General features: G+C 37.7%; 1 protein-coding gene across 6 annotated transcripts in view; it reads left to right on the forward strand.

The window, feature by feature from the left end:
- Positions 1-13,258, forward strand: part of CLTC (clathrin heavy chain) — a 79,800-nt gene that overhangs the window by 24,023 nt on the left and 42,519 nt on the right. For 2 of the 6 annotated variants that reach the window (XM_008996958.6, XM_008996960.6), the window contains exons 2-6: positions 986-1,205; positions 4,057-4,325; positions 4,905-5,066; positions 8,202-8,315; positions 13,038-13,211. In XM_008996958.6, coding sequence (XP_008995206.1) covers positions 986-1,205; positions 4,057-4,325; positions 4,905-5,066; positions 8,202-8,315; positions 13,038-13,211 — 939 coding nt within the window. The remainder of the gene's footprint in view (positions 1-985; positions 1,206-4,056; positions 4,326-4,904; positions 5,067-8,201; positions 8,316-13,037; positions 13,212-13,258) is intronic. The other 4 variants (XM_008996959.5, XM_002748169.6, XM_035300674.3 and 1 more) reach the window with 2 other exon arrangements.

Below are 13,258 nucleotides of genomic sequence, written 5' to 3' on the forward strand. Positions count from 1 at the left end.
GTTAGTCACCCAGAGTATTAATGACCCACTCTGGTAGAGATTTCCTGCCAGTAACAAGTGACTTTTGTTCTTACATACTTAGTTGGCTTGCAGAGACCTACCATCTTTAGATCCACTATATTTGTTTAGCATAATATTTTAGTATTTTCTGAGTGCACAAAGCAAATCTAATTCCATTATTTTCATTGTTAAAATCCTTAAGTAGCTCCTTTTGCCTGTAGAATAAACTCAGGATTCTTCCTGTGGTATGTTTTAGCTTGTCAGTCTGGCCATTGCTTATCTCTCTAACCTTAATTCTGTGCTTCCTCAAGCCGATCTTAGACTATAGTGTTATAAAAAGTACTTGTAGTTCCCGTAGCCAACCACGCTTTTACATCTTTGTGCTTTATCACACGCTCTTTCTTTTGAGAATTCTCAAACCTGCCTCCTTTGAACACATTGCTTTAGTTATATAGTCTTTGACAAGATCCCTCTCACATAACTTTGTTTTGGCACTTTTTGCACAGAATTAGAATGTGTTTGCTCTTGCTATTCAAGTTCCTTTATTTAGATCAAAAACTCTGTGACATTTTCAATCTTTTTATGCTTGTAACTTTATTTTTCAGATTCTTAAAGTATGAACAAGTAACTACTACATGTTAAGGGGGATAAGAGGACAGGTCCAGTAGTTCCAAGGTCTTAAAATAAATTCAGAAACTTAATTACCTCAAACCCCTTGAACCATAAATGCTAGCTTGCAGATGTTGCTTTTTCCTGTAACTCCATCTGTATTTGTTCTACTTCTTAGTTGAAACAGTTGAATGTCATGTTTGAAGAAAAGAAGGTCCAGTACTTGGCTATGAATTGTCTCACTTTAAGATAATATAGATGTTATGGTGACCTTGAAGCATTACTGTTAAGTGAGGATTTGTGTGATGAACACATATGAATGTCAAGTCTTTCGAAACCACTTGGTAACATGGTTTATTATTACTATTTTTTCTAGCTCCAGAACCTGGGTATCAACCCAGCAAACATTGGCTTCAGTACCCTGACTATGGAGTCTGACAAATTCATCTGCATTAGAGAAAAAGTAGGAGAGCAGGCCCAGGTGGTAATCATTGATATGAACGACCCAAGTAATCCAATTCGAAGACCAATTTCAGCAGACAGTGCCATCATGAATCCAGCTAGCAAAGTAATTGCACTGAAAGGTATAAAAGATTGTGAGTTTTTCTTAAAACTCTTCCTGTGTGGTATTTTTTTTTCTTTTAAGACAGAGTTTCACTTTTGTTGCCCAGGCTGGAGTACAGTGACTCAATCTCAGCTTACTGCAACCTTGGCCTTCCAGGTTTAAGTGATTCTCTTGCCTCAGCCTCCCTAGTAGCTGGAAGGCTGTAGCTCCCTGCTACCATGCCTGGCTAATTCTTTTGTATTTTTAGTAGAGACAGGGTTTCACTATGGTGGCCAGGCTGGTCTTGAACTCCTGACCTTGTGATCCACTTGCATCGGCCTCCCAAAGTGCTGGGATTATAGGCGTGAGCCACTGTGCCCAGCCAACTCTTCCTATGTATTTATGCAAGTACAATAACTAGAGTTTACCTTTTAAGTATATTGATTAAATTTGGTTAAAGAAAATAGATCTGCTAATACTGAACTTGATTTAAACCACTTTAATGACTTTTACTTGTGATGTTTCTGTGAAATGTCTTAACGTAGATTGACTTAGAATGATTTTTAGAATAAATGCATTTAAATTTTGTATCTGATATAAGACTGCACTAAACTTATCTTTCTACAGAGGAAACAAATTAGTGATTCATATTCTGGAATAGAACATACTTTACTAATATTAGCACCTAAACATTGCAGAATCTTGTTATGATGATACACTTGCCTTTGATTCTGTGCCTTTCTTACACTTCAGGCTTGTTTTTCACTTAATTGGGTTCTAGAAATGGCTTGAATTTACAGTAATTATTAAAAGTGTGTTTGTTTATAGGAGGGTATTAAAGCTCTTAAGTAAATGGTATTTGAGTTTGTTCAGACTAACTTTTTAACTGTCAACAGCAGAGAACCGTGCAGCTTAGTCTAAACAGAGTTCAATGACTCTTAGACTGTCAGGGAGCCTATATTCCTTTGAACTTCAGAATGAGACTAATTGACCCTTTAAAACAGATGTTCTTAAGAGGGCTCGGTGACAAACTGACTCTTGAGGCATTTGATTGCCTTTTTTTTTTTTTTGCTTTGTTTTTCATTTCGATTGAAGGAAGAAAAGTTCAAGTTCCCAGTAATTTCTTGATAAATTCGTGGCTGTTAGAGGTGCTGAACTTTGACCTTTCTATATGATTTAAACTTTGTATGTAGTAATAATACTAGTTGGAGAGTAAACAGTGTTGGGTAGGACAAGCATATTCAAACAAATAAGTCACTATCACATATCTAAGATAGAAGCTGATTTTATCTCGAGGAAAAATGGTCCAGCTTTCACTCAGGACCAGATGTTTTGTGACAGTAAGTGTTTTACTTCTATTACTTCTATTTAGGGTATTAAGCTTCCTTCACACTCTTTAAAGAATTTAAATTCAGGTCTTTAGCAATTCCCATACCTCTCTATTAAAAGGCCATCATTTTAATTTTGCCAAAATTCTTTTCTATTTTTAATATTGTTGTTATCTTATCACATTTCTTAACGCTTTCTTATGTGTGCAGATGGTGAGTTATCTTAAATTAGATTGTATTAGTTATTGTCCTGTTCTATAAAAAGAATAAATTGAAAAGATTTTCAGAGCACTGTACAATAGCATTACAGATTTGTGCCTATATGTCTGCACTATGGGGTCAAGCTGTCATCCCTTGTCCCCCTTCCCAAACCACCCCATTTATATATACTCCAACCCCTAATAATCTGGGGGTTGGGAAAGGCAGCAAAGGAAAGTAAGTCATTCCAAAATACTGCTTCCCTCCGAAGCCAGTTTTGAACCCTTTGGCTTCTTTTTATAAACAGGACTGTAACTCTCACAATTCTTCAAGTCTGGTTGTGGTTTACATACTGTGTGGGATGGGAATAACATTCTTCATTTTATGAAAGAAATTTTTGCACATGTGGTAAGGAGGGTTGTAGTATAAAAGCTGTATGTTTTGCTCCCCCCTGTGTCCCCCCAGCACCCCAATCTTAAGATTTTGGTCCTTCGGGAGCCAGATTCTCTGTGGCTCAGGTTTTTCTTAGTTTCTAAAGACTAATCTTGACAGCCTAGTGATAGTTGTGGTCTTTGGCCTCTCTTAATTTATACTAAATCACATTTTGAACTGATGGATTTCAAATTATAAGCCTTTGCATCTGACTCAGTGGACTGTTAACACTCAGTTAAATTTCACCCTTTTTTTAACTAAATGCTTGCTTTCTTAATTGGATGAAGCTTGAACTTTGTTTTTATCTCCAGTATATTAATAGCATCTGAAACTATCCTCTTCCTTTGTCTCCCCCTCTCCTTTCCTTCAGCACCTCTACCTTCCCTTTGTTACCTTAAACCAGTTAAACGTAGCATGCACTTCTCTCATGTGCTAGTGGCAACAAAACAGAATTGAAGCAGATCTTCTTTTTAAAAAGCAGTTTCCACAAGATTTAGTCATATAAGAGATGACTGCCTTTAAAAAGTACATTTTCCCCATGTGTTTGTTATCAGAGTTGTTTTGTCTTGTGTACATGCAACTAAGTTTATTTGTAAAGTAAGCATACTTAATTACAAGTATGAAGGTGACAGCTTTGTTTTCAGTTGTTAAGAAAACTATTCATTAGATCCCAGTTGGGATTTAGAATTTCATGGAAGTCATTCTGTATGTTTAAAATGTGTTTATTAGAGGTGATATAGTTTTTGCTTAAAATGTAGATGTAGATTGTTTGCTTAGTCTTAACTGTTACCCCTTTAATGGTTGCTGCTATATTGATGCAACTCCTGTAGTTATTAGTCTCGTGATAGAACTAGTTTTGTTTGGAAGTTACAGAGCTAGTCTAGGTAGGTATTTATTCTAAACTTTACTTTTTAAATGATTTATCATTCTTGATTTTGTTTTTAGCTGGGAAGACTCTTCAGATTTTTAACATTGAAATGAAAAGTAAAATGAAGGCTCATACTATGACTGATGATGTCACCTTTTGGAAATGGATCTCTTTGAATACGGTTGCTCTTGTTACGGATAATGCAGTTTATCACTGGAGTATGGAAGGAGAGTCTCAGCCAGTGAAAATGTTCGATCGCCATTCTAGCCTTGCAGGGTGCCAGATTATCAATTATCGTACAGATGCAAAACAAAAGTGGTTACTTCTAACTGGTATATCTGCACAGGTAACATTTTAACTAGTTGTTGTTGTTGTTGTTTGGTTATTTTGTTTTTTATAAAGAAGAGGTTTAGAGAACTGTTGTGCCCAGAATGCAGTTTTGAGATTAGGTCTTTGTGTATTCAGTCCTGTTGAATTTCACTTATTTGAAAAACTTTTTTTCTCTTTTTCTTTCCTCCCTCTCATCCCTTCTTCCTCCCTCCCTGCCTCCCTCCCTTTCTTCCTTCCTCCCTCCTTTGCTACACTGACATATAATTTCAGAATACTCTTCTCAAGCATTTTTAGCTCTTCTGTGGAGATTGAGTAGAAATTGAGTTTCTGTAAGAATGATTTGGGATTTATTATGGAGTATTTACTGCCTCATATACTCCATTTATTATGGAGTATATGAGGCACATTTTAAACATTTATGTTAAATTTTAACAAGATAATGTTTGGGGCTGATTTTAAGTTGAAAGACAAAAGTAACAAATAATTACAAATCCTGCTAAAGATGACAGAGCATTCTAATTATTTCATTACTTGATGAATCGGAGAGTTTTTGGTTTATGGGTCTCCAAACATTATTCTCTTTGATCTTTTGTAGCAAAATCGTGTGGTGGGAGCTATGCAGCTATATTCTGTAGATCGGAAAGTATCTCAGCCCATTGAAGGACATGCAGCTAGCTTTGCACAGTTTAAGATGGAAGGAAATGCAGAAGAATCAACGTTATTTTGTTTTGCAGTCCGGGGCCAAGCTGGAGGGAAGGTAAGTTTTAGCTTTGGTAATTATTTTAATGAGAACTTGTATTTGGCTTTTTGCCACAAATCAGTCATCTAATTTCAAAATAGCCTTCTCCTTTCCTACTTATTTTTAGTATTCACATTTGTAGTGACTTAATTTGTTCAAATTTTGCATCTAGTGATACTTGTCTAAAATGAATAATGTTCTTTCACAGCTTTTTCTGTTGGCTGTTTATGTTCTTCATTTTGATTGCTAGAGTGTACATTTTTATATGCTGTACATCTAGAGAGTTTGATTTAGTAAGTGGTGCACATAATTTTTTTTGTTATTTTTTGTTTTTTGAGACAGTGTGTCACTCTGTTTGCCCAGGCTTAAGTGCAGTGGCGCACTCATGGGCTCACTCATGGCAGCCCTTACCTTCCAGGCTCAAGTGATCCGTCTGTCTCAGCCTCCTGAGTAGCTGAGAGAGACTACAGGCACATGCCACCATGCCTGGCAATTTTTTTTATTTTTGTAGAGAGAGGGCCTCACTATATTCCCCAGGCTGGTCTCAAACTTCTGGGCCCCAAGTGACCTTCCCGCCTTGGTTTCCCAATATAATCTGCATTTTAAATACTTTATATGGCTTGATATAGAGGTAATGTAAACTACAGTTGAATAACATTGCCTTAAGTTAGAGGTTTTCAACCATGGCCACAAGTTGGAATCACCTGAACAAATTGTAATACTTTGTATATTAGACTTCTTAGTTGCAGGTAATAGAAACAAGGTCTGGTTGATTAGAGCATGGGCTGTTTAGTGAAGGATATTGGATAGTTTACAGCAGCTGGGGAAGCTGTACAACCAAGATTGGGAAATGAGGAGAAATAATGGAAAATGGGCAGTGGTCAAGATCCTAGCCCACAACCATTTCACACAACTCTCAGGACACTTCTGAATCCATAATTTCATTGCTGGATGCTTGGAAATTTGATTTGACTACTATTTCTACTACCAGAGTAAAATCTCTGAAATCCTAATACCTTTATGTTTCTAGCTCCCTATTCAAAGTTCAGTTATAGGCAAGGTCAGTTGCCCACATTTTACGTCTGAGAGGTTTGGAAATAATTATTTGGTGCTTCTAAAACAGAAGGCCGGTTCTACCACCAACAAACTTGTAAAGAGTGTCCTCCCTCTTGTTGTTCCATTAGGAAGGGGTTTAGATTCTAGGCAGACCAAAAAATTTGAACTTCACCTTTGTTAGGACGTGTGTCTCTTTCTCTTGGTAACTAAGCAGTTTTTGAAAATTGAGATAGAGATTGCTTAAAATATGATCATCTGTAGCCTATCAGCAGAGAGGAAACAATAATCGAGGAGATATAAATCTGCTTAAAATTTCACAATAGTCCCTGAATTGAGGAATAATGCTACCAATACTTAATGTGACAAGGGTAGAAAGCACTGATATTTAGATCTGAATTGATGGAATTTAAACAGAAAAAAACATGTAGTTTTAGAAATTAGATATTATCCTTAAAGCGTAAGACCAGGCTGGATGCGGTCGCTAACACCTATAATCCCAGCACTTTGGGAGGCCAAGGCAGGTGGATCACCTGAGGTCAGGAGTTCGCAACCAACCTGACTAATATGGTGAAACTCCATCTCTACTGAATACAAAAAAATTAGCTGGGCTTGGTGGCACATGCCTGTAATCCAAGCTACTTGGGAGGCTGAGACAGGAGAATAGCTTGTACCTGGGAGGTGGAGGTTGCAATGAACTGAGATCGTGACATTGCACTCCAGCCTGGGCAACAAGAATTTAACTCTGTCTCAAAACAAGAAAAAAATAAAATAAAATAAGGCCAAGACATTTATTGAAAAGTTCTACTAGAAAAAAGTTTCAATGTCATTTTAAACTATATCTGAAAACCTGTTTATAGGTTCTTGAGCCTGTTATTTAATATATGGTGGTATATCCTGTCTGCCATGGCTTTTGAAGGAAGATATCAATTTTTTTCAGTATGGCTAGTCATCCTGATGAAGGATGAGACCCCGTAACATTCATATGGTGTTTGTCTTGGAAACTGAATTATTTTTTGTCTGAGTTCGTTTCTGACAAGGCTAAGAAAAATATATAGTACTTTCTCATTGAGATTATTTACTTTTCTCTTGCCCGGCTTATGTGCAGCATTGGATATTTTAAACCAAAATGCTCTCATCTAATTTGTGGGATGTTTGTGATTAGAAAGACAACTCAAATTAGATATATATTCCTTTTGCTTTAGCATATATATATATAGGTAGAGAAGAATTTAACAACTGAGGTTAGATTTCTATTTGGAAATCCTAAACTAAAATTGAAAGCTAGGAGAAAAATACCATTGTAGGTATTGTATTACCCTTCTATATCATTTATTTCAGGTAGATTATTTGAGGTCTGATTATTTCAGATATTCAGCTGACTTTTTTTGAGATGGAGTCTCGCCGAGTCGCCCAGGCTGGAGGGCAGTGGTGTGATCCCAGTTCCCTGCAACCTCCATCTCCAGATTCAAGCGATTCTCCTGCCTCAGCCTCCTGAGTATCATCTGATTTTTAAAAACATATTTATCTTGAAATAACATGAAAGTCATTTCACAGCTTCATAGGAAGCTGCAAAGACAGTACAGAATAGTCCCCTGTGTTCTTTACCCAGTTTCTCCCAATGGCTACATCTTACACAGCTGTAGTACAGTAGAAAACCAGGAAATTGACATTGGTACAATTGTATGATTCTGTGCCATTTTGTTATGAATAGATAACTATTTTATCACCACAGTGATTTCCCTTATGACTGTAGAGTCACACCCACTCCCCCTTTCTCACACCATCCCCAGCTCCTGGCAACCACTAATTTATTCTCCATCTCTATAATTTTGTCACTTCAGGAATGTTACATAAATGGTATCATACAGTATATGACCTTTTAAGATTGGCTTCTTTTTTTTCAATCACCATATAGTTCGTGGAAGTTTTTTTCCTTTTTATTACCAAGTATTCCATGGTATGGATGTAACCAAAACCATTTAACATTGATCTCTTATGGAACATGTTGGTTGTTTCCTTTTGGGGGCTGTAAATAAAGCTTCCTTGATCAACTGCTAATGTGTAGGTTTATATACATTTTTATTTTCTTTTGAACAGTTACATATTATTGAAGTTGGCACACCACCTACGGGGAACCAGCCCTTTCCAAAGAAGGCAGTGGATGTTTTCTTTCCTCCGGAAGCACAAAATGATTTTCCTGTTGCAATGCAGGTATTTTAAGCAAAATAAATGACTTTTTAAAAATCTCTCCTCTTAAAAGAAATTAACCCAAAGAGTATTCACGGTAGATATAATTTAAGTGATGCTTAAAAGAATACTCTTATAGAGTGTATTAGTGAAGCTTTGTAAAATAATACCTTGGCCTTTCATATACAGGCATACCTTGAACATATTATGAGATTTGGTTCCAGACCACCACAATAAAGTAAATATCACAGGAAAGTGAGTCATAAGAGTTCTTTGGTTTCCCAGTGCAGATAAAAGTTATATTTACCCTATACGGTAGTCTACTGTAAAGTATGAAATAGCATTGTCTAGAAAAACAGTATACATACTGTAATTTAAAAATACTTTATTGCTAAAAAATATTAATGATTATTTGAGCCTTTAGCAAGTTGTGATCTTTTTGCTTGTGGAGAGTCTTGTGTCAATGTCAGTGGCTGCCGAATCAGAGTGGTGGTTGCTGAAGGTTGAGGTGGCTGTGCTAGTTTCTTCAAATAAGACATCAAAGAAGTTTGCTGCATTAATTGACTATTTTGCAAAAGATTTCTCTATGCAATGCCATTTGGTAGCATTTTACCCAGATTAGATCTTTCAAAATTGGAGTCAATTCTTTCAAACCCTGCCACTGCTTTATTAGCTAAGTTTCTTTAATAATTTAAATCCATTGTTGTAATTCAGCAGTGTTCACAGCACCTTCACGAGGAGTAGATTGCATCTCAAGAAACTACTTTTCTTTGCCCATCCTGAAGAAGCAGCTCCTTTACTATGAGATTATAGTAATTCAGTCATACTTTTAGGCTCCATTTCAATTGTAGTTTTCTTGCTATTTCCACCACATCTACAGTTATTTGCTCCACTTTAGTCTTGAACCCCTCCCTCTATCATCTTTGAAGGTTGGAATCAGCTTCTTCCAAATTTCTTTTAATGTTGATATTTTGACTTCCCATGAATCATGAATGTTCTTAATGACATCTAGAATGATGAATCCTTTCCAGATTCACCATTACTTAAATTTACTGTGGTAAATCCTTTCCAGATTCACTTAAATTTACTTTGCCCAGATCTATCAGATGAATCACTATCAATGGCAGCTGTGGTCTTATGAAATATATTTCTTAAATAAGAAGACTTGTAAGTCAAAATTACTTCTTTGGTTCATAGGCTTCAGAATGGATGTTGTCTTAGCAGGCATGAAAGCAATATTAATATCCTTGTATATCTCCATCAGAGCTCTTCAGTGACTGTGCATTGTTGATGAGCAGCAATATTTCAAAGGGAATCTTTTTTTTTTTCTGAGCAGTAGGTCTCAACAGTAGGCATAAAATATTTCATAAACAATGCTGTAAACAGATGTGCTGTCATCAGGGCTTTGGTGTTCCATTTCTATAGCCCGGGCAAAGTAGATTTAGCATAATTTCTTGAGTGTTCTAGGATTTTTGGAATAGCAAATGAGCATTGACTTCAACTTAAAGTCACCAGCATCATTAGTTCCTAATAAGAGAGTCAGCCTATCCTTTAAAGCCACGCATTGACATCTCTATAGATGTAAAAGTCCTAGATGGCATCATCCTCCCATAGAAGACTGTTTCTTCCACATTGAAAATCTGTTGTTTAGTGTGGCCACCTTCAATGATCTTACCTAGATCTTCTATATAACTTGCTGCAGCTTCTACATCAGTACTTGCTATTTCACTATGTACTTTTATGTTATAGAGATGACATAAAACCTCCTTAAACCTTTCCTTAAACCTTACCAACCAACTTCTGCTACATTCAAATTTTTCTTCTGTTGCTTTCTCACCTCTCTGAGCCTTGGCAGAATTGAGGAGAGCTAGGGCCTTGCACTAGATTAAGCTTTGGCTTAAGAGAATGTTGTAGCTGGTTTGATCTCTCTTTGTCTCTCTCTCTCCCCCTTCCTTCCTTCCTTTCTTCTTTCCTTTCCTTTCTTTCCTTTTCTTTTTTCTTTCCTTTCTTCCCTCCCGCCATCCCTTCTTTCTTTTCTTTTCTTTTTTTTTTAAGAGACAGAGTCTCCCTCTGTTGCCCAGGCTGGAATGCGGTGGTATGATCATAGCTCACTGCAGCCTTGAATTTAAACTCCTGGGCTCAATTCATCCTCTTGCCTCAGCCTCCAGAGTAGCTAAGAGTAGATAGGACTATAGGCACATGTTGCTACACCTGTGTATTTAAAAAATTTTTTAGAGATAATGTCTCACTGTGTGCCCATGCTGGTCCTTTTCTTTTCCTTTCTTTTCTTTTTTGAGACTAAATCTATTGCCCAGACTGGAATGCAGTGGCACAATCTCGGCTCACTGCAATCTCTGCCTCCTGGGTTCAAAAGATTATCATGCCTCAGCCTCCTGCGTAGCTGGGACTATAGGTGCCTGCCACCACAACCAGCTAATTTTTGTATTTTTATTACAGATAGGGTTTCACTGTGTTGGTCAGGCTGCTCTGGAACTCCTGACCTCAAATGGTCTGCCCACCTCGGCCTCCCAAAGTGCTGGGATTATGAGCATGAGCCACCACGCCAGCCCAGGCTGGTCTTAAACTCCTGGCCCTAAGTGATCCTTCTGCTTCAGCCTCCTGTGTAGCTGGGACTACAGACACATACCACTGCACCTGGCTAGTGTATAACATTTTTATTTGAGACAGGGTCTTGCTCTGTCACCCGAGCTGGAATGTAGTGGTGCAATCTCGGCTCACTGCAACCTCCACCTCCCAGGTTCAAGCAATTCTTGTGCCTCAGCTTCCTGTGTAGCTGTGATTACAGGAATGCATCACCACGCCTGGATATATATATTTTTTTTTTTTTTTGTATTTTTAGTAGAGAGACAGGGTTTTACCATGTTGGTCAGGCTGATATCAAACTCCTGACCTCAAGTGATCCACTTGCCTCAGCCTCCCAAAGTGCTGAGATTACAGGCATGAGCCACCACGCCCAGCCATGTATAACTTTTTTTTAAGAGACAGAGTCTCACTCTGTCACCCAGTCTGGAGTGCAGTGGTGCCATCTTGGCTCACTGCAACCTCCACCTTCCAGGTTCAAGCAATTCTCCTGCCTTACCCTCCCAAGTAGTTGGGACTACAGGCTGATCTTGAACTCCTGACCTCAGGTGATCCACCCACCTTGGCCTCCCAAAGTGCTAGGATTACAGGCGTGAGCCACCGCGCCCAGCCAATTTCTTTTGTATTTAAGTGGAGACGGGGTTTTGCCATGTTGCCCAGGCTGGTCTCGAACTCCTAACTCAGGCAGTCCGCCCACCTTGGCTTCCCAAAGTGCTAGGATTACTGGCATGAGCCACTGCACCCAGCCTATAACATTTTAAAAGAGAAAAAAACTACACATTTAGATAGTTACATAAATTCAAAAGTATAATAGTTTTCTCTTTGGCTGCAAAACATTACCTCAATATGACAAGTACCTAGAGTTTGAATTTGTGGTAATTTCCTTAGATGTAAGAAAATGAGACTGGGATTACATGTGTAAGCTACTGTACCAGTGCACTTTTCTCCATAGCAGCAAGAAAGCTATTAAGTTTTCTTATCATTTGAGTGTTCACTGGAGTAGTACTTTGAATTTCCTTCAAGAACTTTTCCTTTGTATTCACAACTTAGCTAAGTCAAAAGGCCCACCGTTCAGCCTATCTTGGCTTTGGACATGTCTTTCTCACTAAACATAAAATCAATTCTAGCTTTTGATTTAAAATGAGAGCTAGAACACGTAGAGGCAATTGTAGGGTTATTAATAGGCCTAATTTCATTATTGCTGTGTTTCAGAGAATACGGAGGCCTGAGAAAAGGGGAAAAAATGGGATAACAGCTGGTTGGTGGAGCAGTCAGAACACACACAATTTTCTTTTTTGTACTTTGGGCTCTAGGGTACATGTACGCATCCTGCATCCTGCAGGATTGTTGCATAGGTACATACATGCCATGATGGTTTGCTGTCTCCATTCACCTACACCCATCACCTACATCAGGCATTTCTCCCGTTGTTATCCCTCCCCATCCTCCTCACCCTCACTCTACCCCACCCCTAAGTCCCTCCCCTCCCCTCCACCCCCCACCTAGCCCTGTAAGTGTTGTTCCCTTCCCTGTGCCTAAGTGTTCTCATTGTTCATCACCCGCCTGTGAGTGAAAACATGCGGAACACACATAATATTTATTGGTTAAGTTTGCTGTCTTATGTGGGTGTGATTCATAGCACCCTAAAATAATTACAGTAGTAACATCAAAGATCACTGGTCACAGATCAACATAACATATATAATAATTAAAAGGTTTGAAATACTGTAATAATTAATGAAAATGTGACACAGAGACACTGAAGAGAGCACATACTGTTGGAAAATAGTGCCAGTAGGCTTGCTGGATGCAGGTTGCCATAAATCTTCCATTTGTAAAGATTCATCTGAACTGCAAAGTGCAGTAAAATGAGGTATGCCTGTAATAACTGTGCTATCCTGAGTTTTGAATTGACTTTCCTTTTATCAATTTCATTCATATTCTTAGGTTTAATGTAAAAGCTTGGGATATCCATATTTAAATGTGCTGTAAAAATGAAGGAAACTTTAAATATTAGCTTTTAATTTTTCAAATAAGCCTCTTGTTTTAGAATTTTACCATCTCTAAAATGGAATTAGACTGAATGTTTTTATTTTCCGTTTGTAGATTCATTATTTTACTAAAGTGTTGATTTTCTTTGTACAGATCAGTGAAAAGCATGATGTGGTATTCTTGATAACCAAATATGGTTATATCCACCTCTATGATCTTGAGACTGGTACCTGCATCTACATGAATAGAATCAGTGGAGAAACAATTTTTGTTACTGCACCTCATGAAGCCACAGCTGGAATAATTGGTGTAAACAGAAAGGGACAGGTAAGGAAGTCTTGAAACTTAAGCAATAAAATAAAATAACCTGATCA

Source organism: Callithrix jacchus, chromosome 5, assembly GCF_049354715.1.
Source record: "Callithrix jacchus isolate 240 chromosome 5, calJac240_pri, whole genome shotgun sequence".
Classification (NCBI taxonomy): Eukaryota; Metazoa; Chordata; class Mammalia; order Primates; family Cebidae; genus Callithrix; species Callithrix jacchus.